The sequence below is a fragment of the Perognathus longimembris genome, chromosome 28, assembly GCF_023159225.1.
Source record: "Perognathus longimembris pacificus isolate PPM17 chromosome 28, ASM2315922v1, whole genome shotgun sequence".
Classification (NCBI taxonomy): Eukaryota; Metazoa; Chordata; class Mammalia; order Rodentia; family Heteromyidae; genus Perognathus; species Perognathus longimembris.
Genome location: NC_063188.1, coordinates 90,144,850 through 90,171,215, shown reverse-complemented (window position 1 = coordinate 90,171,215; position 26,366 = coordinate 90,144,850). Strand labels below are relative to the sequence as shown.

Genomic DNA, 26,366 nt, shown 5'->3' with positions numbered 1-26,366 from the left:
AATGGACTTAAAAGAGGAAAAGAGAAGGAAACATAAAAATGAACTCCAAAGAAATAGATTAGAAAGTTCTGATTTTGAAAGCATAACTAAGACTTACATAATTTGTAGAAAATTTATTGTTTTACAAATGTCTTCCAAAAATTCTGAGTTTGATATAACTGGTTCTTACTTTATGTGTTTCTTTTTTACATTTTTAAAAATTGTTATTATAAAAGTGATATACAGAGGAGTTATGTTTTATGTGTTTCTTTTAATTATTTAATAATTGTCAGCTAATTTTCTCTACCTTCAGATAAAAGTTTAGATGGAGAGAGCATGCAAATAATCTTTGCTTTGGAGTGTCTTTATATTATCTTGTATCATTCATTATTCATTTATCTGTTAATTGAAAAATCATTTAATGAGTTAAATGGTCAGTTCGAGCTCCAATATCATCATCATCACGCACACACACCCCACATGCACAATCCTACTATCTTTTAAAATACATATTAATTGTACAAAATAGTGGACTTCTTGTCAGGCATCAGTGGCTCATGCCTATAAGCCTAGCTATTCAGGAAGCTGAGAGCTTAGAATTGAAGTTTAACACCAGTCTGGAAATAACAATTCTTGAGATTTTTTTTTCTACAATTAACCAGCAAAATGCCAGAAGCAGAATTTTGTCTTCACTTGATCTTAGTCAAAAGATCTAGAAGCAATCAAAAGTTTGTCTTAAATAGTAGAGTGCCAGATTTGAATTTAAAAATAATATGTATTTCATTATGTAATTTTCTTATATGAAATACCTTTAATACCCACCCCAATTACTTTCATTTACCTCCCCACCCCTTCCCTTCCCTTCCTCTTACGTAGCAGTCTCGCTTCTAATTTCTTTTTTTTTTTAAGTCTTGATTCCATATGTGAAAGAAAATATGGGATATATGTCTTCTTTCTGAGTCTAGCTTATTTCACTTAATTTCACATAAGATGATACTAAGTGAAATGATCTCCATGTTATGGAAATGAGTGTTATATCACTGTTGTAATTACTTTCAACATGCCATGTGAAACCGTAGCTTCTATTGTTGATGATCCTCTTGTATCCCCTTCCTGTGGTTGTACCTGAACTATCACTGTATCTTATCTGAGTACATTGGAAACTGTGTATGCTGGTATTAGAACTAGGAAAGTGAAAGTGAATACCAAAATCGAGAGACACAGGATGAAAAGACAAACGACTACAAAAGCAATACTTGCAAAACTGTTTGGTGTAAACCAACTGAACAACTCATGGGGGGAGAGGGAAAGGGGGAGGGGGAAGGGGGAATGAGGGAGGAGGTAACAAACAGTACAAGAAATGTATCCAATGCCTAACATATGAAACTGTAACATCTCTGTACATTACTTTGACAATAAATAAGAAATAAAATAAAAATAATAAATAAATAAATAATAAACAATAAAAAATCTTGATTCCACATGTGAAAGAAAATATGGGATATATGTCTTCTTTCTGAGTCTAGCTTATTTCATTTATTTCACATCTATCATCATTATCATCCATAAGAGTGTCTTCATGCTATTACTTGATAAGAAGGGACATATTTTTATACAGTTTCCAGTGAATTTTACTTATTGTTATTACTCCATCATCCTAGCCTATCAATAGTTTTTTGTCCTGAGATTATAATCCTAGAATACTGGCAATTTTGTTGTTGTTGTTAATGTGGGGCTTGAACTCAGGGCCTGGGCACTGTTTGTGAGCTGTTTCTCTCGAGGCTAATGTTCTACAACTTTGAGCCACAGTGCCACTTCCGGTTTTATGGTGGTTAATTGGAGATAAAAGTCTCACAGGAGATAAGAATCTCACAGATTTTCCTTCCTGAGCTGGCTTTTTTTTTAAAAAAATATTTATTGTCAAAGTGATGTACAGAGAGGTTACCGTTTATTACTTTACTGTTATTATAAAGGTGAAGTACAGAGGAATTACAATTACACGAGTCAGGTGATGAGTACATTCCTTTCTTACAGTGTCTTCTGTTCCCTCACGAGGTGAATGTTCTTTAAATCACTTACAAACAACTAATAACAAAATTTCATAAATCCTAAAACCTATCATTCACACCTTTGACAGAGTGCATCTTATAATGAATACTGTCATCAATCTTTATCAGCCTGGATTAAGGTCAAGTCTTCCAGAGATAACTTTACTCTGTTTTACCATCCACATTCAGAGATGACTCAACCTGGGACTACTTCAAGTTAAATTCACTTCCAATTAAATTATTTGCTTGAGGTTTTTTAGACCAAACTAGCATTTTTGAATTCAGGGCTCAAACCTGTGTGAATATTGACAAGTTGCTCAAATTTTCCACTTAGTACCTTGGCTGAGATGTGAAGTTTCCTTCACTATTTCTTCTTTCATGGCCACTGTACTGACTCATTGAGCCCATAGCCATCCTTGACTATGTTTCTTCTCTTCAATGGTACAAAAAATCCTACATTCAAAAGTTTGTTATTATACAAAATACAAATAATAGGTAAACAGAATTTTCCGCAAAAGAAAATATTAAGCATATAACTGAACAGGAAAACCAAGATGGATTCTTACATGAATAATTTTTGTGCAGATACTGGAGCTTGAATTGAGGGTATTGTCCCTTACCTTCTCCCCTCAAGGTTGATACTCTACCACTTGAGCCACAGCTCCCCTTCTAGCTTTTAGGTGGAGATTAATGTCTCACAGACTTTTCTATCTGGGATGGCTTTGAATCTTGATCATCCAATCTCAGGCTCATTAATAACTAGGACTACAGGGCTGGGAATTGTGGCCTAGTGGTAAAGTAATTGCCTATCATGCATGAAGCCCTGGGTTGGATTCCGCAGCAACAAGTATAAGAAAAAGCCAAAAATGGTGCTGTGGCTCAAGTGGTAGAGTGCTAGTGTTGAGCAAAAGGAAGCCAGCGACGATGCTCAGGCCCTGAGTTTAAGCCCCCAACTGGCAAAAAAAATAATAACTAAGACTACAGATGTCAACCACTGATGGCTAACCATTTTTAACTATTAAATTTGACCCAAAGCTTGGAACATACTGTAAATTATTAGGAAATATATCAGGCAAAATAATATTGATAAGCTTGCTTTGAATATTATGAGTCATCTCACAATACAAGACAGCATTATTATATCTATGTATGTGTTTTGTGTTTCCTTCCTAAATAATATGACCCTTGAAGTCTCAGATTTTATCTTCAGTAATGTCTGGCCACTATAGATGCAGTTTTAAGTCCATATTAAATATGCAGTAAAACTTAGTAAACCGTCAGAAGGCTAAACACAAGTATATGAAATACACTTGTAAGAAACAAATGCGTGTGTGTGTATGTGTGTGTGTGTGTGTGTGTGTGTGGTCAAATGCAAAGGAAAATCAGCATCTGGACAAAGGATCAAGGGCAATCTATGGGGCTGATCATCATTATGAAAATTATTGGTCTTGCGAAGATTTGGTATTATAGAAGTATGTTTGGGAGTGTTTGAGAAGCCTATCTACAATGCTTGCTCCAACTGATTCAATTCATAGCCCTAGCATGTAATAAAAGAAGTCTTTGGACCATGTAAGAGATCACCCAGGCATAGCTAGGTGCATTGACCATTTTATGTATTAATGCCAATCTCAAATAAATCATTTTTCTGGTCTGCTGTGAAAGGAAAGAGGATATTTCTGTCAGTAAGTGAATGGCGGATTACAGACTTGCTGACCTTTCCTGACTGTGATAAAAGATGACTTCTTTCCTTTCAGCAATACTTCAAAAATGGAAATTGCTCTTTTAAACATATGATGTGAGAATGAAGTAGGGAGCTATTATTCCATAAATAGATGGTGACAGAGGGCACCCCTTGGGAAAGGGAGAATTCTCATTAAGGCTATTTTTCTGAGCACTGTTGGTATGCATATGTTTGCATGTAAAGATTAGGGTGGGGGGAAGATGAGGTAAGTCTGGACTGAATGTATTTTAAGACTCTAATTTTATTCATTTAGCATTTAAATATAGTGTCTAAAATACAATAACTTCTAAATGCCTTGTGCTAAGTTTGCTATGTGGATTCCTGTGTCACTTTTCTAATGAAGGAATCAGGAATGAAAGATTATTTTGCTCTGCATTGTTAGATCCAAATAAGAATGAAAAATAACGATGTGTGTATTTTTCTTGACCCAAGAAATGTGACAATTGCCTGGGGTTTCAAAAACAAAAGTATCTTGCTGCTCAGCCACAGGAAGAAAATGTGCTAAAGGATTAGATGTTTTGTTAAGTATATCCAAGAGCCATTGGAAGGCCTGAAAATGTTAAATAAATGCAAAAATGGTGATGTAGTCCAATATTTTGGAATATCAAATGCTGAGAGATCTAAAAAGGTTAGAAGAATATCATACCATATCAATGAAATCTGTCAGTTTAGTCTTGAGAGACCCTTCTTAAAGTTACACAAGTTGTCAGAAAATTCTCTTGTCTGCCATTCTGAATATATGTGGCTGCTGTATACAACTTGAAGATATTGCATACAATAAAGTAAAGATTGTGTATTATACCAGTGAACACTTATGGTTATGAATCAATTTATCTTAAGGCTATCTGCTGTCATACAGAATCAAAAGCAAAATGTCTTTCAAGGCTGAAATTCACATAAATCAGTAGAATTTTATTTTGGGAAATTAAATGGGAGAAAAAAAATCTCTCAAAAATAGATACTTTGCTTAGTCCCTGAATTAAAGCTGTGGAGATGACACACAATTTGACTGCCTATTATACTTTGTAAGAGGAACTGAGACCATTCTAGTATATCATCTAAATGCAAAATTATTTTCAGTTTCATTGCAAGAAAGAACTGAAATTGAAATAAAAGTTTTGCCTGTAGATCTTCATAAACAGTTAGGATTTTTTTGTTTTAAAAATAAACAATAAACAGATTTACCTTTAGAAAAACACAGCTGCAAGATGGGGAGATTTTTACTTCCTTTGTTTTAATTCTACGCCAAGTTGCTCTTATATAATGAGTTTTTTTTCTATGTTCTGAGTCAGTGTGTTAACCAAAGGCTGATCGAATAATAAGCATAACAACTTATATGAACTTATGCTTATGCAACCATATCGTTCAAGTGTCCAGGGGAGTTGAATAAGTAGAATCTTTCACTATAATCAATTAATGAGACTGTACTCACATGTTTTATTCTATCTGGGCTTGTTTCCTCTGAGCCAAAAGAAGCAATAGGGTAAAAGCAGTAGAAACCCTAGTTGGTAGTATTCTGTGAGGTATGGTGTTTAACCGAATCCATAAGCACTAAGAAACAGACAAGCTAGTAGGACCCAGTACTCTTGGAGAATACTTGTAAATGGGGTTATTTTTTTAGAGCAAGCACAATGCTGGTGCATGTCAAAGGTAAGGATGGAATGGGCTGGAGGCTTGGCTCATGTGGTAGAGGGCCATCCCAGCCAGCCTAACAAGCTCTAGGCCCTGAGTTTAAACATCAATAACGGCAAAAACAAACAGCTAAAACCCATACAGTTTGGAGCTGGACTCATGGCTTAAGTGATAGAGAGTCTGTTTGGGAAGCATAAAGCCATGAGTTCAAACTCTAGTTCAAAAAAAAGAAAGGAAAAATAAATGGGAGAAAAACTATCATGAGAGAATTCAGAGATTTCAAGCACCTTTCCAATCATCTAATAATTATTGATCTTCCCATTAGTATAGGACTTCCACACTGCTGAAACACACTTGGAGAAAGAAAGGTTAACACTAAAATGTTTTCATTTAGTTATATTTGAATCTGAATGAAATGAATGGCAACATTTTTTATGAAGTACTTGAGAGATTTAGACACCCTGGGATGGAAGTATGCCAAAAATATTCATACACTTCCTAATTCTTTACTGTACTTTTAGTGGAACCTGAATATTGAACCTGTTACCATCAAAGTCTTTGTTGAGGTTCTCCTGTGTCCAACTATTTTAATTAGCTTAATCAAAACAGAAAACTTTTGGAAAGACACAGAAGTATTTTATGGAACATAAGGCAGCTTGATCTTACTAGGAGCTGAGATTGTTCCTTTTTCTTTCTATCTCTACTAATCTTACAGCATTCCTCTTGACTACTTTTCTCTGTGTATCCATTTCATTCCTGCAGTTGTTTTCTCTGCATCTGTGAACACACTTGAACACCCCATAGTTTATATATCTTATTACTAGCTACATGCAGAGCCCAATTCCAAATTAATGGGCAAAAGAAACAATGGGGTCTAGCTTAAGGCAGAAAGCATGTCTTTTCTAATCATCTCTAACCAGGGGATCAAAATCATGGGGTGCAAATATGGTGTGGCCTGCCAAGGCTTCTGTTAACGAAGAAATCATAATGGATAGAGAATAAATTAGATCAACTGCTCAGGTTTCATGTTCTTCTCACACTTGTATGACTAAATGGCACTTGGAAGAAGGAGATTTTGATCTCCTTTTTGTAGGATATTTTCCACAATGTTTATTCTGACTTCAATTTTGTAGCTCCATAAATTTGTATACAATCATTAAAGTGTTCCAGTTACAAAAAGGATAGTATATAAACTGTTCTAAGTATATAAATAAAGGAACATGATACATATTTATACTTAAAACCAGGCCAACTTTAAGAAATGGCATATTATATATGGATATTGCCCAATCAAACATCATGAAAGTCAGCAAATAAATAAAACCAAATAGTGCTTTTGCTTTGAATGGGTAAAGGAAGGTTTATTTAATTGTTGACTCATCTTTTCAAGCATTTCTGACGTGAGAAGTTCATGAAATCATTGGGAACAATCATCAGTGAACATCCTAAAACTCAAAGAGCTGAATAAATACTTACTAATATTAATTGACTTTTGAGACAGATAATACTTTCATGTAAGCCCAAAGAATGGCAGAAAGTAATTAAAAATAGACCATGTTTTGAAAGTTAGCTGAGATGATATGTGCTCAATTATTGCACAAAGAAGATTCTGAGCGATGAATTATCTCAATTTTTCCTTGAAACCATTTAAAAAATATCAAGGTCTTCAGAGAATGTAACTGAAAATTGCATGGGAAAGAGTTTCTATAAGAAATTTCTCTGTCAAACCTATGCCAAATGTGTCGCAAAGGTAAATAGGATTCAAACTTTTGAGTCAAATGAGAAATTTGTTTGTCATGATCATGTGGTAAATGTTTCTTACAACTTCTTTGTTTTGCTTCTTTCATATAAATCCAAAATTTCCAATAATCAACACAATCACTGAGAGGAAGTATTACCTAAAAGTTAAAAATTGGAAAATTTGTGCTTAGTGTCAGTTTTTGTCACATAACCCCTGATCAGTGACAATGGACAAAAAAGAGACTCATTCTCCAAAAATGTTCTGAAACAACAGAAGTTGCCCCAGAGAGTTTGCCAAGCATTAGAGCATTAACTGCCTTTGCAGTTAACACACAGTATCAAAGCTTACCAAGAGAATGTTTCATCTCCATTTAACCTTAACAGTTTAGCTTTCTCTTCATAGCAGTCATAAGAAAAATAAGTCTTGCTTTGGTATAAAACAATTTCTTTTGATTTTTCCTTTTGAACTATATTTTTTATTTAAGAATTAAGTATACTGTATGAATGTTTGATATGCATTTCTTATTCTACCTTTAAGATGATAAGTTCAGGCCAAGCACTCATGGCTAATGTCTGTAAGTTTAGCTGCTCAGGAGGCTGAAATCTAAGGATCATGGTTCAAAGACAGCAGAAGCAGGAAAGTTCATTAGACTTTTATGACCAATTAAACCTAAAAATCCAGAAGTGGAGCTGTGGTTCAAATGGTAGAGTGCTGGCCTTGAGCCAAAAATCTTAGGGTCAGCCCTCAGGCCCTGAATTCAAGCTCTAGGACTCACACACACACACACACACACACACACACACACACACACACACACACACACGATAAATTTAAAGCAAATGGAAGGGCAGTCTTGAGTACCATTATCTTACACATGAAACATTTATGTTGACCTCTACTCCTGGCTAATTCTCATCTGTAGTGTGAGAAATGCCTTCAGCGAGGTGCTGATAGCTCATACCTGTAAGCCTAACGATTGGGAAGGTTTGAGAACTGAAGTGTAGAAGTTGAAAGCCAGTTTGGCAAAAAAAAAATTCTGCATGATGCCATCTCCAATTAACCAAAAAAAGCCAGGCTAGAGGCATGGCTAAAGTGGTAGTGTACCAGCAGTAAGCAAGCAAACCAAGCCAGAGCACAGGCTTTCTGTGACCCAGAGTTAAAGCCTTCGTACTTGCACAAGCGCTCATGCACACGCGCACACACGGAAAAAAGAATGAAAGATAAAAAAGAAATGCCTTCAGAGCATCTAGATGCATACTAATACGACAAAAATTATCATTCGTGTGTGCATGCTAATATCCCCATGGATAATATACATAGTAGTATTTTATTCATCTTTGTCTCATGCAGAGATTGATTGATGTCTTCAAGATTTCCGGTAGTTTGATGACATGGTTTTCCAGTACATGTTCCAAGCTGCTTTTATAATCATTATTTCTATGAAGTCATTCAACTTGGAAATAATTGCCTGCCAAAACTAAGTTTCTCTGGTGAACCTCTCAACACAGCTTTAGTTTTACAAAGAACATCATTCTTTGTGTGTTGTTAATCTTGGCTTAGAAACACTACATATTATCCTTTCCACTTGAACAGTTCAGCTCCTGTTCTTAGTTATACTTTGGAACCATTAGAATTACTTTTAGAATACAAATGTCTGAGTCGCCTCACTGGTAAGTTTTTCAAAATGGATTTCCCAAGTATAGATATGTGAAACCTCTGCCCAAACAAGATTTAGTAGCTATTAGGCATGTGAGGATTTCCCAAGAGTCCCACATTCACTTTATATAATGTTGTTATTTACTGTTTTTAACTTCTGTGATTAAGTTGCTATGAAACTGTGTCCCAAAACATAGAAATTATTCAAATAAATTAGTACTTCTTGCTAAAATATTCCTAAGCACTTAATTCTAATTTTTATTTGCTTGTAATCTTATTGAATACTGTGTGTCTGAAAGGTCATTAACAGAAAGTCCTAACATGAAAATTTGATAAACAAATGAATAATTTAGATATTCAGTGGATTCTTCTACAGAATGCACAATAATTTTGCTATCAATTTACTTTCTAAACAAAATGACTTAAACCACTGAAACGGAACGTTGTTGACATAGCACAGGCTTGACTTAATAAAGCCGACTGTTCACAGGCCATATGGCTATTATGGAAAAGTAAATTGAAATTGCTTTCCTGCTTTATGCTCACAATGAGACTTCTGGAGGTAAAGGAATGTTCTATGTCAAATCCTACTGAAGCTGTGTCTCCTTTCTTCCAAATTCAGAGAAACTGGGTCATTGATAATTACAAAGCTAGGTTTGTTTGTAAAGGTGATTTGGTCATGAGAATACAGTGTGAAAATGCAAACACATACAATGAAAAAAAATTTACACCAAATAAGTGATACTGCTCCATGAAATTACAATTTAAGACCAATAAAAAGGGAAAGTTATACACAGAAAAACTAAGACAATATTAGAACTTACAACTAATAAGCATATTTTTAAAAGTTGGATACTAAATACATCACAGACTTACAGTATTTTCCTTTTAAAAATTAACTGAGAATTTCTAAATTGTGTGACATGGAGTCTTTACTAAAAATATATATTTTAAATTGATGCTACCAACTAAAGAAAGTTTGCTCAATTCCATATGATTCCATTTATATCTTTAGAAAGATTTTTCTGGCATGCGTACAAGTGAATTCTGTTAAATAGTTAAATTGCTTTGTAAGTATACTCACTATTCTTACATATGAAAGGATGATGGCAAATTCTAACTATATGTATCCCACCCCCAAAAAATAAATGTATTTACCAAGATTGATTTTTAATTAAAAATTCTGCTTTAACATACTATATAAACATTGAGAATCACACACACACACACAAACTACATCAAATCCTTTCAGTATTCCTGTTCATACTAATTATAGACCAGGAAATAACAATGGCCTACACTATTTAACTTAAAAAAAAGAAGTGGAAAAAGACTAATAGTTCTTGTTTTGTCATTGATTCTTCATATAATTCAATGGCAGGAGACAAAGAAACTTGGTTAAGAATCTGAAATGATAACTTGATTCTTTTTGTGCTGGCCCTTGGGCTTTAACTCAGTGTCTGGGTGCTTTCCCTGGGCTTATTTTGCTTAAGGCTAGTAGTGCTCTGTCACTTGAGTCACAGCTCCATTTCCAGCTTATTGGGGGTAGTTTATTGGAAATAAGAACCAATGCAACAGTGATACTCACAAGACAATATGTTGGAAATTAACTGTATAACTGGGGGGGGGTGGTTCAGGAGAAGAGAAGGTGGGAGAAGAATGAGGGAGGGGCTAACAAGTATGACAAGAAATGTACTACCTTATGTAACTGTAACCATTCTGTACATCACCTTGACAATAAAATTTTTTAAAAACCTCAAAGAGTTTCCTTCCTGGACTGGCTTTGAAGCATGGTCCTCATATCTCAGCCTCCTGACTAGCTAGAGTTGCCGGCGTGAGCCACTGGTGTCTGGCTAGTAGATCATTTTTTTAAATCAAATTCAAGGGCTGGGAATGTGGTTTAGCGGAAGAGTGCTTGCCTAGCATGCATGAAGCTCTGGGTTTGATTCGTCAGCACCACATAAACGGAAAAGTCAGGAGTGGCTCTGTGGCTCAAGTGGTAGAGTGCTAGCCTTGACCAAGATGAAACCAGGGACAATACTCAGACCCTGAGTTTAAGCCCCACGACTAGCAAAAACAAATAAATAAACTTAACATGTCACATTTTAAGTTATGTTATATAACTCTATCTATCTATCTATCTATCTATCTATCTATCTATCTATCTATCTGTCATTTATCTATCTATATCTACAGAGAGAGAATGAACTGAAGACATGTAACTTAAAAATTTTGTTTGGAGGGTTTACATAGAAGACACAACCAATCCATATGAGTGAAACCACTTTTATTTTTTTTTCCACATAGATAACTTCATATCAACTACAAAAATCATGAAATGAAGACTTGAACATCAAACTGCAAACTCAAATCACTGAAGCAATAAAAGTTTCCCCCTTCTAGAAGCATGTTAAAAAAAAGTAACCAGGATACCATAAATTCATATTTAAGTAGTAAACATGTCATATATTTAAAAATAATAAATACAGAATATCAGTAGAGAACTAATAGCATAAGCTGCATGAAGAATATTTTATTTAAGACAGATGAAATTTCTAGGCACAGTTTTAGGCATTAAAGAGGACACAGGGGCATAGGTTAGTGTGCGCTGCTCTGTACAAAAATACAGTCTGAATAAATTACATTGCTAGCCATACAATTTGACATCACTTACCAGTCAGTTCATTTCATGTTTAATAATATACAGGTACATGCTAATCCATATATATCATTTATATTTCAAACACATAGGTCTCTCTATATTATGTCTTCAAAATTTACATGTTGGACTTACAAAAAGCTAAATACTTGTGCAAGTAATCTGAATAACTAGCCCTGCTGAGTACTTTTATGCTATGTATGAGTATATATATATATATATATTATCTCTCTAAGATAAACAATGGGTTTGTGGTTAACAATTTTGCTTAATAAAATGTCAAACAAATCTAAAGTGGCAAAGACAATGTTAGTATAGGTGAAATTTTCACTTGTGTATATTCTGATAGACAAAATAGTATTTGAGTGAGCAACAGCAAATCTCCTGTTGTACTAAGCCTTGTTAGTAATGAAATACTACCTAATATTAGTGATGGTAGAAATACAGAATAAGGCTCTTCACTGGGAATGGAGAAAGTAATAAATCAACTTTTCAATAAACTGCAAATATGTGTGCCTCAAACTATAACAGATTCTGTCACTTCCCAGTGTGTTGTATTGACAGAGAATAAAAATTTGATAAGATTCTACACATGATACTGGTCTAACAGCACACTGTATCCTCCACTGGGCCCATGAAAAGTGCCTCATTGATGTCAGTACCAAAGTACTGTTCTTCCATTATTCAGAAATAAAAGAGATCATCTCACAACAGAGTGTGTTCAGTAGCTCAAATCCCTATCCAACTACTGTGTTTTTCATGCTGTTCTGCCTCCATGCAATTAATTGCAAGACAGTCTGTCCTAGATGTTTACTATTTCTCAGGAAAATTGCTTGGAAATATTCTATAGTACTAACACCTTTCTGGAAAATTTCCATTCATAGTTTGATAGATTCTTTATAGAATCATATATTTTATAAAAAGGTTTCTTTCTAGGACATAGTTAATTAATTGTCTATCATTACTAAAATAAGAATAGGCCTGGTACTTTGTATTTAATTTGTGATTCTGTAGAAAATTCACAAGTGGTTTTTTTGGCATTTGAATAATAAAATAGGTTCTTTTGAGGGGGAGGGCTGTTGTTTTTTGGCAACTATTCTTAAGACAATCTGAAAGCAGAAATCTGCTCTGGGAGGTAAAGCAAATTACTACATACTATTGATGTGGTCCTGCTCTTAATGGATTTTGTAATACAATAGCAAGTTGTTGGTAGATTTGTTTTCTCTTTATCCAATGCTTCTTTCAGTAAAGGGCCAAACTAGGACATACTGTTTGTGTCTTTGTTAACAAAAATAATTATTTAAAACTTCATATTAGAATTGTATATTTTATATAAAAATAGGTTTATAATTAAACTATTCAAATTTGTATATTAAACAGAATTAACACAAGTTTGCAATATGAGATTAGTTGCAAACTCAGTCCCTATTGTTGATATTTCCTTCCCTTGGAACAGTCAGTAAATGATTTCTCTAATAAAAATCCATTATACCTGCATGCACAAATCAGCCCATCAGTTAACTTTAGAGGACCTGGTGATAACCAAATGAATTCTATTCCTCTACTGAGACATTTAGACATTTCTACAAATCTATCCCTATTTCTGTTTTTTTAATGAAGACATTTAAAATACTTGCAAAAATAGCAGCAGCCTGGTATTTTAATAAATTTCACACAAAGTGATCATTCTAATTGCTAATTCTCTTTTGAACTACAGTTCTTACAGAAGAATCATTAATTTTCAGATTAACACCATTTCAGTTTTTCTTCATAGGCAATTCTATTAACACTGTCCAGTGAAAACAGTAGAGAACATAGAGCAAAAGCTTTAAGGTATATGTACTCGGTATGGCAAATAAGTGTGAATACCAATCTAAGCCTCTTAACAATGTGTACAAGGTTAGTGTTCAAAACACTTCACTAGCGCAAATATGAATTATATGTGTGATTAGTAAATGTATGTGGAGGGCCAGGGAACAGCTTAATACCATTTATACTAATGTTCACCTGCTATAAAAAAAATTTAAGCTTCTTACATATGCACACATGTTTGCTGCAATGTTTGGTGAATTATTTAAAGGGTATAAAAGTAGCTCATGCATATTTCTTTCTGATTGTCTCTGAAAGCAGAGACCCTTAATTTTCTCCCATTTTAGATGAGAGGGAGGCACAATTTCTAACCACATAGTGAAAAACACATAGCTCCAAGTTCTGACTTCCTTCTCAGGAGATGATGATTGTCAGAGTATTTTGTAATGAGTATTCTTGAAGGTTGAATTTATATCATTAACCAGATATATTCACAACTCCCATTAGATGCCTGAAGAGCATGTCACTGTTCAGGAGCTCACTTAAGCAATAACCAATAGCCAATGAAGTGATTGGTTGAATCAACAGGTGATAAGGGCTCTAACAGTGGACTCTGTGTCAGTGCAAAGGAACATCTGAATGTTGCTTATGCCAACTGCTACCCTGCAGGCAATGAAAGATTCAGGCAATTTTCATTCCAACTAGTTTCTTACAATAGTTGCTGTCATACAGACCCTTCACTTGTCAAGAAAAGTGACATGAACATATTGGGAGTTTGCAGCATTTGCCTATGTCTAATCAGCAATCTTAATTTGTGCAAGTCCCTAAAATGAATGTAAAAGCTGGTTATGATGTTGATGGCCAAAATGAAAGATATTAAATCAACAGAGCAAACTGTTTGATGCTCTACAAGTGTTTTAGAAAATAGTGAGTTAGAAAAGATGCAGACATAAATCTTTTGTTGGGTGATTATTTTCTCTTTTTCTTTATCTTGAGACTTGGTTTAGTAGTAGTCTTCATAGTTCTTAGGGTTCAGGCAATAAAGGATGGCACCCCCAAACGAAAATATAGTTGCACCCCAGGCCAGACCATAACCCCAGTTGAACTCATGGTAAATTTTCAAGCTCACAGTTTCAATGAACTTGATTGGGTAAAGGACCAGACTGCAAACCTGTAAAACAACTGAAAGAAAAGTAAATCAAAGTTAGAGGATGTTATATTGAAATAAAAGAATTTAAACACATAAACATAAATTATGTATATAGGTTATGTTCTTATCAAGCAAACGTAAAGGCTATAGAATTGAAAGCCTTGCTTACTCTAAATGTCATTTTGGTTAAATATTTTCACAATATAGTAAAAATGACACTGTTAATAATTAGTAAATTACTATTAGTTTTGATGAACAAATTAGTGCAGTACAATAATTTATGAACATACACAATAGTGATTCTCACCTTACAAACATAATTATTCCTATAATGGTAAGTAGTACTACTTAACTAAAATTACCTCCTAAATAAGGTCTAAGAATAGTGTCCTGAATGTAGACTCTTGTTGTTTATGTGCTTAATTAAGTAACAGAAATCTAAATCCATTTCTACTATGAAACTAGCCAATGTGCACTTTTATTGACCTTGGTTGGCTTCACAATCATCTACTTCGGCCCAATATTCCAAAGTTCTACCTTGAAGTCTTTGCTCCTACTACCCTGATCCAAAATATTTTTTAGACTTTTCATCCCATCCAGTTCATACCTTAACATTTATCTTTGTCAGGAGGGCACAATTCATTTTACTCTTTTGTGAGATCTAACACATGGTATTCCAAAACCTGACTCCTACCTACTTTCAAAAATAATTAAGTCAATGAAAATACAGGAGATAATGGTAGTATAAAAGCCTAATCTAAGCCAGGCACTGGTAGCTCACGCCTGTAAACCTAGCTACTCAGGAGGTTGAGATCTGAGGATGGTAGTTGAAAGCCACCCCAGGCAGGAAAGTCTGTGAGACACTTATCTCCAGAAAACTAGATGTGATGTTAGGGCTCAAAGTGGCAGAATATTAGCCATGAGCAAAAAGAGGTCAGGGACAATACCCAGGTCCTGAGTTCAAGCTTCATGACTGAGAACAACAAAACAAAACACCTCACCACCCCCCTCCCCCACACCTGCATCTAGTCTCACAAAGACTACTTTACTAGAACATAAAATTGAGCTCTTTTAGTTCCTAATTAGATCTTAAGTTTGGCAGGGCTAAATGGGAAACATGACGAGTAATACTTTATATAATAAGATAAATCAATCAGGAAGGGAAGTTTTTAAATATCTAAAATTAAAGTTGCATATACCTTGTGGACATTTTTGTAATGGGAGAATCTGGATTACACAAGAGATGATGTCATCCATTCACATTTTACAACTTCCTACTATCAAATTATATAAATTGTACTTGATTTAAATTGATTTAACAAGATTTTATAGGATGGATCTGCCTCATTCTCAATTCTGACAGCTTCATCCCTCAAAAATAGATGATTTTTTCTCTGAAAGTCTAGAGCACAGTGTAGAGCGGTTGGAAAAGTACTGTATCTTCTCTGCTGCTTACTTTTAAAATGCTATATTAGAACAGATTCATGTACATTTATTTGTGTATCGTCTGCATTACAATGGCAAACCTGTAGTTGCAGCAGAAATCAAGTGGCCTACAAAGACAAACATATTTGATTTCTGAACCTTTACAGAAAAAGTAAAGATGCAAGCCTTGACATGTAAAATAATATTTTTGTTCAAATAATTATTTAGTTCTTATGCAAATAATACCAGTAATACCAAACTGACATTATACAGACATATAATTTAGATATACTTTTTAAAACTTTTTAAAGAGAGGAATAGGTTGAATAGTGTGTTAATTAGACTAGTATTTTATGCCTTAAGGTCCACTTTCACTTTTCCCCAGCATGTATAAAGGATTTATTACCAATATAATTTACATTCATAAAAATTCTATATAGCAAACATCTATCGCTGGCATAAACTTGTTGAAATACAGAAAATTTATTGTTATGATTCCTCAAATTCATTACTTTCTATACGAAGCTCACTAGAGAACAAGAGATCTATTTGGAACCAAATATAAGATTTCCAGTCTTGCTGAGTACCTGAGTCTCCCACTTGTAATACTAGCTACTCAAGAAGTTGAGAATTGAGGACCATGGATCAAAGCCAGCCCAGGTAGGTGAATCTCAAGAGACTTTTATCTCCAATTGACCAGCAAAAAGGCAGAAGTGACGGTGAGATTCAAATGGTAAAGCAATAAATGAGCGAAAATGTTAAGGGAGCCTGAATCCCTCAGTTGAAGCCTTAATATCAGTACGTACACACACACACACACACACACACACACACACACACACACACACACACGGGGAGGAGAGAGAGAAAGAGAAAGAGAGGGGGGGGGGATTCCAGTCTTAGCCAAGCACTGGTAGCTCATGCTTGTAAACCTAGCTACTTGGGAAAAGGTAGGTAGGGACACTATCTCTGAAATAATCAGTGCAAAAAATGGGTTGGAGGTGTGACTCAGTGGTAGAATGTCTGCCTAGCAAGTCTGAAACCACGAGTTCTAAACATCAGTACTCCAAAAATGGGAGAACTCCCAATCTTTGCCATGTAGCTCAACACTGCTTAGAGCCTACTATACTTCTACTTTCATACTGAGAGTGTGTCCACAAATAGTTTAATATAAAAGAAGAATATCTTGACATCCGAATGGAAGCCATACCTTGTTTTTAGCTCTGAAAAGGTAGAAAAAGTTTTAGGGTACTGTTATGACTCAGCTGACAACATATTACATAACCCATTGTTCATTTATTTTTTCTACTTTATAATAAAATGTTTATGAATTTCAGAAAAATTATTTGTCTTTGTGACGAAAGGGGAAATTTCATGTTTTAAGTATATTTAACAAGAAGTCAAATGTGATTAGCCACTTTCCCTTAAGTATCTATCCTCTAGTTCCAAGACAAATCATGGCTGGCTCGATCAGAGTATGATTGAAATAAGAATGTGAATGAAGACATAGTATTTCATTTATTCATCAAACAAATACATCCACAAGTAATTGAATGCTATTCTAAAGCGATTCAGCTTCAGTATAGATACCAAAAGAGACAATGTCAATAAATACTAAAACAGCTGGGAGTGGTGGCCAAAGGATCCTGAATTAGAGGCCAATGTGGGCTATAGAGGGAGATTGTTTCAAACACCAAACAAAAGTAGACATTTAATTTAAAATAGATATGATGAAGAGACATGAAAATTCCAGAAAGCAGGACCAGACAGAATAATGGCAATTTTAAAGCCACAGTGGGAAAATGTCCCTCTGGCAAAGCCCAGACTTGATTCCTGAATAAAGCACAGGGTGGGGAGTGACTGTTCTAGAAGGCAGGCACAGGTAGTGGCAAATTCCTGAGACCCAGGAGCATATCTGGTGCCTGGGAACCTCAGGGAGGATGTTATGATGCAGATAAAAGGATTCACAGACCAGAAGGGTTCCTAGATGGCCTTGAGGACTAAAGCTAGGAATCTAGATTTCATTTTAAGTGTAACAGACAAGCTGTTAGAAGAATTTGAGCACAAAAAAGTAGTAGCCAATCTGAATTATATTCTAAAAGAACTACAGTGCTTCTTTTGTGAACCAGTCCCTGGAGTAAAGGTGTTTACCTAGTGTGTTTTAATATTCATCCCAGTGTGCTTTATTTAGCAAATATTTGGTCTTTGTAGTATAATGTAATGACATAATTTTTCCTCAGGGAGGAAAAATGAAAATATAGCTGCATTCAGCTCCATTAGGTCTTAGACTGTTATTGTGCTGGAGACAGAATTACCCTAAAATGCTTTAAGGCTCTGAATTATGTTACTCTTTAGAATTACACAGAAGAAATGCATGTAACAGGCAAACAGAGAAAATATAATTCTGCTTTGGCAAATGCAAATTTTCTCAATTTGATAAAACACATGGATGCAAATAAAAATTCCTCCTTGTCTTTCATAAATTCTGCAAGGGAGAGCACTAAAGTTCAGAAGTTAAGAAAATACCATCAATCTTTTTCTATTTTATCACCAATCAATAAGACATAATAGGCATTGGCTGTGTTTTCTTTTTCCTGTGCTCTGCTTCAAAGACAACATTAGTAAAGTTACGGAACATTACAGAATTTGAAGAATTTAGGTTTCTTCCCACTTTTTTGAATGAGGTTATAGAACTACTGAACATGTAATAGAAGTATGACAGCAACATAAAGCTACTAATGCTTGTTTTTGGTCATTTTAAAACATTCTTTCTGAATGTTTTTTTTTTTTTTTTTTTTTTTTTTGCCAGTCCTGGGGCTTGGACTCAGGGCCTGAGCACTGTCCCTGGCTTCTTTTTGCTCAAGGCTAGCACTCTGCCACTTGAGCCACAGCGCCACTTCTGGCCATTTTCTGTATATGTGGTGCTGGGGAATCGAACCCAGGGCCTCATGTATATGAGGCAGGCACTCTTGCCACTAGGCCATATCCCCAGCCCTCTTTCTGAATGTTTTTAATATTAAAATGTTCCAAATGCAACATCAAAATATTTGAATATTGGTTAGAAATATGTAATGAGAAAACCTTTCAAAAAGAAGCATTTTGTATAGAGCTCAGGGGAACATGAATATGTGCATATAGTAGTGAGTAGAATGAAGGATACATACATGGTGCAATATATGCTTCAGAACATAAAGGCTTAATGTAACACAAAATAATAAACTTTTGTTTGTTCAAAGAGAGAACTGTTATTCTATTTTAATTGTAGATTCTATTGAAGCCCTCTATAAACTCCCACACTCACTACTTTAGGAAATATCAACCTTACTTCTACTTGCCAATACTTGAATTTTTTTGTGGTTCCTCTAGTGACTCAAGCTACTTTCTATGTCAGGAGTTGACTATATGTTCTGGAAAATTAACACTGATGACCCCGTTTCTGAGATGGTACAACTGGAGTTGTAGAATAGACTCTAACTGTATAGTACACAGTTGGCAGCTAAATTTAAAATCAAGGTTGAAGCTGGGTGTAATAGGTCATGCCTATAATCCCACCTATGGAGAAAGTAGAGATATGGAAGATTAAGGTTTGGAGCCAGACTGGGGGCAGGGGAGGGGCTTGACAAAATTCTTTATCAGTGGTGAGCTAGTGGCTCACACTTGTAATTCAGTAGGCTGAAACCTGTAAAATCATGGTTCAAAGCCAGCCCAGGCAGAAAAGTCCACAGAAAAAAAATCATCAATGGTAAGGCTTGGTTGAATCTGTGGCTTAAGTGAAAGAGTAGCAGCCAAATGAGCAAGCTAAGCCCTGAGTACAAACAGAAAAAAAAGATCCCTTCTCAACTGGGCTGGGAGGATTACAGTCCAGGCTGCCCCTAGGAAAAATCATTAAGAACATACCTGAAAAATAACTAAAGCAACGAAGGGGTAGGTACATTGTTCAAGTGGTACAGCACCGTCTTAGCAAGGGCAAGGCCCTTAGTTCAAACTTCAGAAAAGGAAATAAAAAGATTAAGGACACATATGATATTCACACAAGTAAATATTATGAATGAAAAATCACTGGGCTCGAGTCAGATGCCTTGAACTTAAACTCTCTATTGTGCCCTAACTTTCAAGTTAATTAGTTACCCTACTTTTTCACTAGTAATATGAGGGAAATAAATATCTAATTTTAAGATTGTTGCATCATGTTTATAATATTTAATATCAGTAAATGTTCAAAAATAGGATACAGTGTCTAATACTGTGACATAAGGTAGGTATTCAGTTAGTTATTATTATCAGCAGTATTATAGATAAACTCTGGTTCTAAAAATCCAAGTGTTGAATTGTGGAAAATGAGGCAATTGTTTAAAAGGGCTGCAGTAACAGCTACTCCCAGCTCTACTAGCAACTGTTCAAGCAGGTGATAGGCCCTTCTGAAATGAAGAACCTCAAGAAAAACAGAGAGTAAAATCTTTAAAAATTTGTCTGGCTTACATAAAGGAATTTAGCCAGCAGTTTTCAGAAAAATCCCATAAAATGTATGATTTACCATGGAGTTATTATACCGGGCCTCATATGCTTGTTAAATAATAAAAACATTAAACAATTATCTTAGTTACTATTATTTTTGAATTGTTTTGGTTACAGTTTTTTGATCCTGTGAAACTTGTTACTTCATAAACTCCAATAACAGAAATGGCTTTAAAAACACATGTTGTACTTAGTTGTTTACAAGTTTGTTTTTCCCCCACCAGATTATAAACCACAGTTTAGTCATTCCATTATTCATTCCGAAAGTATTTATTGAGTGCCTTTGAGTTCTAGGCATAGCACATGATATTAAGAAAGTATGTAATTCTGGGCAGAGATCTTTCAAAGTGCTAGTTATGTGTCTGTTTTAAGTTTATGTACTGTGCAACTCAGCAGAAGAAAACAACTACATTTCATTTTTGAGATACATATCATTCTTCATGTGTGTGAGCACCAAGACATTGCTTGTTGTTACAAAGCTTATTATTTGAAGAAAACGTTTTGAGAAGAGAAAAAATGCAGACTATTATCAAGTACAAGGTTAAGTAAAAGAGGAAAATATACCCATTTACAAAGAATCACTAAATGGAGTGAGACATATAAACCATTTCAGTAAGAAGCCTTACTACTAAAGAGGCAAGCAAAATAGACAACCATAACTTTAGGTAGTACTGCTTCAAACAGGCAAATTTTCCAATCTTATATTTAAATCAATGAGTGCCAGTGGCTCATACCTGTAATACTAACTACATGAGATTCTGAGACTGAGAGGATCATAGTTCAAGGCAAATCTGGGGAGGAGAAAACAGTCCCCTAGACTGTTTCTCAACAACATGTTGAATTGAGTAGTGTTCGGCTTTTCTCCTAGCTATACGAAAGTGAGACAGACTATGCCCAAGCAGTGCACTTGAACTTCTAGAAAGCCAGACAGTATCTGAAAACTACCAGCAACAATAAGGACTAGAGGAATGGCTCAGCAATAAGAGCAGCTAGTTAGGGAGCACAGGGCTTTGAGTTCCAATACCATTACCATCAATATTTTTTCAAGAAGGGATAATATTATAATAATATATTTTCCAGAAATAGGCTGCCAGCAACTGTTTGATGACTTTTTCGAGTGGGAAAGAGAAACTTTTTCATGGCATAGCATAGTACAAATAATCACTACATTTTAGTCTTTCAGAGTGAATACCAATTTGATGACTGTTTTAAAAAAACAATGTTCCATAATCACAGTATCAAAAGGGAATAAGTAAAATTAAATCTCAGCACATGCACATTTAAAAAATTAGCAGTATATTGCTCATTTTAGATCTCAGCAGGTAGAATAACCCTATATGGGTTTCATTGGATCAATTCCTTTCATTATTTTATATGTAGAAGCTAGAGCTAAGTCAAATTTTTATTTCAGGTAAACTCATCAACTTATGCTCCCTTACAACAGTACTTTCTGTTACAACCAATATTATTTTCATAATTTTTTTATAAAGTACAGATACTATTTTAGATAAAAAATAGAAATTTCCTGTTGTTATTCTAAATATTTTCATAACAGATGGCATCAACAATGGATTGTTTAATAGATCCTGCATTTGCCATTGTACAATTAAAGACTAAATAGAGTAATAACTAGATATACAGAATAATATTGAATATTTATAATCACAACTAGAAGATCTCTAATACTATCATAAAATGAGAAATGGCTAAAACTTATTCAATATAGAAATGCAGTTTTGAAGAGTCATGTTAGACTTTGAATGAATTATCAAACGTCCTATGTCAGACCTGTATATCAGTCCTGGTATTTATTTTGTAACTGCCTGTTAATTGCCCTGGAAATCCACCCCTGAGTATACATATCATGTACATATGTGAAAATAGAGCTAGTCTACTCAAGGAGATGGGTGGAGCTGGGATAGATGGCAGTAGGAGAAAAATGATGGAAGCAGTGACAGTGATCAAGATACATTATATGTATAAATGGATATATTGCATTGAAACCCTTTTGTACAAGTACTTATAGGTAATAAATTTTAAAAGCCTATTTTAACCGATCATTCAATTATTATTACTAATAAATCCTAGCTGCAATGAAAAATAGGTACTACGATTAAAATATCTAAATTTAGCTTTGGGCTGGCAGCCCAAGCCTGTAATTGTAGCTACTTTAGAGGTTGAGATCTGAGGATCATGGCTTGAAACCAGACCAGGTAGTAAAGTCCATGAGACATATATCGCCAATTAACCACAGAAAAGCCAGAATTGGAGGTATGGCTCAGGTAGTAGAGAGCTAGCCTTGAGCAGAAGAAGCTCAGGGACAGCATCCTGGCCCTGAGTTCAACTCCTGGGTCCAACACACACACACACACACACACACACACACACATACAAACACACACACACACACACACAGAGACACAGAGAGAGAATTATTTCATTCTAAAACAGAAATAATATATCCATGAACCAAGAAATGAACTAAAACATAGTGATTAATCTGTAGAGGAATCCTCATATCGTAGAAAATCATTCACAGTAGTGGCTTTTATTATACATAACAGCAGTAAAATAATACCACTGTGGTCAGTGCCTAAGTTTTCAAAATATTTTCTGTAATCATGCTTTTGAGTTTGTTAGAAAATATCTTCAGTGACATCTTGCCCAGTTTTATAACTACCTTAATGTAATATTTGGTATATTATAGGCATCCAAGAAATAGTTGAATGACTTCATGAGGGAGTAGGTAGTGAATAAGTCCTAGGCCTTCCACTCACTTCTATGTGTTATTCAGCAAGACTTGGTTAAATGTCTGTATTAGGAACACTATGGCATTCCTTTAGCCCACTGTTTTTGTGCCACCTGAATTCTATCCAGTCTTTGTGGGTATAAGAAGATGAACACAAACAGCAGAGGGCAGCAGAACACTTTGGAAATTATATTTTTAAAACAAACTATACTTCAAATCCTGAGAAATTTCATCGATTCCAATCTTTAAACAGCTTTAAAAATCTATCTAGCAGCTTAGATAGTTCTGTCAGTGTCTTCATTATTGACAGTCACAGGGGCTTATTTTGCAGTCTTCGAATCAGATATGAATGACAGGTAAATTGAAGGTACTAAAAGAATATTGCAGTTTGAGTCAAAAGAATAATATATTCATGGATATTCTTATAAATGAAAATTAAAGCTCACATCAAATAATGACTTGGGCTTTTAGTCTACAAGTCCTTTTTCTACATTTCTCTTTGTCTTTCAGTTTACTTCGGCTGGTATTTCAATTGAAGCTGTGCCTCACAAAAAGATGGTTGTGGAATTAATGGATATACAATTGACCTCATATAATTGACTTGTCTAGTGGTTCAAGTTAAATGTCATGATTTTTCAGTATAACCATGAGTATTTCTAAAGAGATAATATGACTTGTAGGGTACTCAATTTGAAATTTTTTCCACTTGTATGTCCTTAAAAAAACCCAAAACAACAACAGAAAACACTAAGAACCAAAAAGATGTTGCTTTAAGATAACCAAGGGGACAAAAGAACGGGGGGAAAATTTTTCAAAGGTTAAGGAAAAAGACTGTAAATACTTCTGCCCAATTCCTAAGGCAATAGGCCTGTCAAGAAGTATTATTTATTCATGTTTGAGTTACAAGTTGCCACTGTGCTCTGTGAAATGCTTAATTTGTTGAAAACTGGTGAGATAAACCTTTAGCCAATTCACCTTAAAATATAACAAATGCCTCTCAATTTTTATGTAATGTAGCAAACACATACTGCTTCTGCATGAGAAGGGAATATGGTAGGAAGGTTCATGAAACTTTAATAGTGCTTTGAAAGTAATGAATATATTTACCTGCTGCAAAGAGCATGACAGCAACAGGTCTGTAGAAGCGCCTTCGAGATCCCACGCAGATGGAAATCAAACCTACCAGGAATGCAATGAGAATGATGGCAGCACCACCCAAGAGTAAAGCCAGAGTAGCAATCTGCCAGTCTGGAAAGACAAAAAGAAAGGTATTGCTTTTAAGCAGTAAGTCCTCAAAGAATCAACAAAACTATGCTCAGCAGGCCTCACCTTGCTATAGCTCAATAGATGTGATTTTACTGCACGCTAAGCATCCTTTGGGGTCTGAAATGTATTGCAGCAAAAATTAATATTAATATCCTTATTCAGAAATGTCTTCTATGCTAAGCTTAGCAGAGCGCTTTTAGAGCGGGGCTTTGCCGTATTTTCCTTCCAAGGACTCCCTTAAGCATTCACGTTAAATTGAGTGTCCCCTTCATGACCTATTTTCAGTATTATTAAGTTTTACATTGTATTGAAGTACCAAGTTCACAATTATTAAGTATACAGTGCAAATATGAGGCATAATTTTGTGTGTACACACACACACACACACACACACACACACACAGCCTCCATCAAGATTAAGATCTTGTTTACCTTCATTACTCAGCAAGTTCCTTTGTGCCACTCTTGAGTCACTACCCAACCTTAAAGCTAGGCTACTACAGATAGTATCTTCCACCAGGGATTAGTGTAGATTAGCCTGTTCATAGATGACATGAATCCTTTTGTGTCTGATATTTAAATCTCTGAAATTCATCTATGTTGCTATATATGGCAGTAGTATGTTCTTTTTCCTTCTTGGAAAGCCAGTCTTCTACTCATAAAAATTCTCCCAGTTGTTTTTCTCCATTAAAACAAGTCAATTAGCATTGGGAGAACTTTTTTCTCCTTTCTTTTATTCATTCTTATTTCAAGGATAATTTTTGAAATTTTGTATTCCCGAGGAGCCAGAGTAGGCTCTAAATGGCTGTTTCACCCTCTTCTTCATTCACACAATAAGTAGTAAGTCTGTGTTGTCCACTTATTATGTACAAGCCTCTGTATATAATTATATCAAAGAAGTCTTTCACATACTCACTGAAAAGTAAAACTCATTGAATGAAGTTGTCATTTCTTATATAATAAAGATGGTATGGCAAAAAAAAAACTGGCTTGTTTTCCATTCATAAGGAGGGTAGAATGATCTTCTAGAACTACACAGGTTTAAGAAGTATCACATAAAATGATAACAATAGTGGCTGTGTAGAATTCCTAAGCTGTTTTCTTCTGGCCCTTAGTCTAATGTATATACAAGAAATGTAAATTGATTTTAACCTATTGTTATACTGTAATGTATTCCACTCAAAGCTCAGAACTCCAGATACTTTGATGCTTTTCTCTGAAACATCCTTCCAGAAGGCTTCTAAAGTACCTTCTTTGCTGCCATAAAATAATGAGTGGAGGAACTTATAAGATGTTATTTTTTAAAAATTACACCAAACTTGTATATTGTTGCCTGTATTGTCCTTTGTTACTTCTTTTAAGAAATTCTGGATATTTCACCAGCACTCAACTTGAATTTGCACAGCAATCACGAAATAAATAAATAAAAGCAAGATAGAACAAATTCACACTTTTTAAAATAAAAAGATGAATCATAAGAAAGTTGAGAGCATTTTTATGCCATCTATTTGTAACAAAGCCATGTAACTTCAAACAAAATATATCTGGCTTTCAACTAGAAGTTAAAAGGAGAGCTGCACTATAGCTTTTCTTTCTTTTTTTTTAATTCCCTAACAGCATGTGGCTTTGAATTTAAAAAATTGAAAGAATAGTTCTTACACTTGGAAGTCTCTAATAATTTTCTTTGGAAAAGTTTATTCATAACATATTACTTAACACAACAGAAATCCTTCCAGAAACTTGTGCATAATTTGAAATTTTTGAATAAAAAATATCAAAGTTTAATTATATTAATGAAAATAAAATCTGGCCATAGTACCCATGCATTAATGAAATTCCTAGAGTTTAGTTAGGAGAGCCTATGCTGGATATTTTCTAGTTGAACTGTTACTTTTATAAAATGGTTCTTTTTAACAACTATATTATTTTACATTTGCAAGAATATTGAAAGTAATGTCTTTGTTTTAATAAAGACACAAACATCTACTCGCTTAAA

General features: G+C 34.6%; 1 protein-coding gene across 1 annotated transcript in view; it reads right to left on the bottom strand.

Moving 5' to 3' along the window:
* Nucleotides 1-11,069: 11,069 nt before the first annotated feature.
* The window catches only part of Tmem47 (transmembrane protein 47), a 28,408-nt gene continuing 13,111 nt past the window's right edge, over nucleotides 11,070-26,366 (bottom strand). Inside the window, 2 exon segments of the mRNA XM_048336267.1 lie at nucleotides 11,070-14,447; nucleotides 24,212-24,352. Of these exon segments, the coding sequence (XP_048192224.1) occupies nucleotides 14,269-14,447; nucleotides 24,212-24,352 (320 nt within the window). The 3' untranslated portion in view covers nucleotides 11,070-14,268.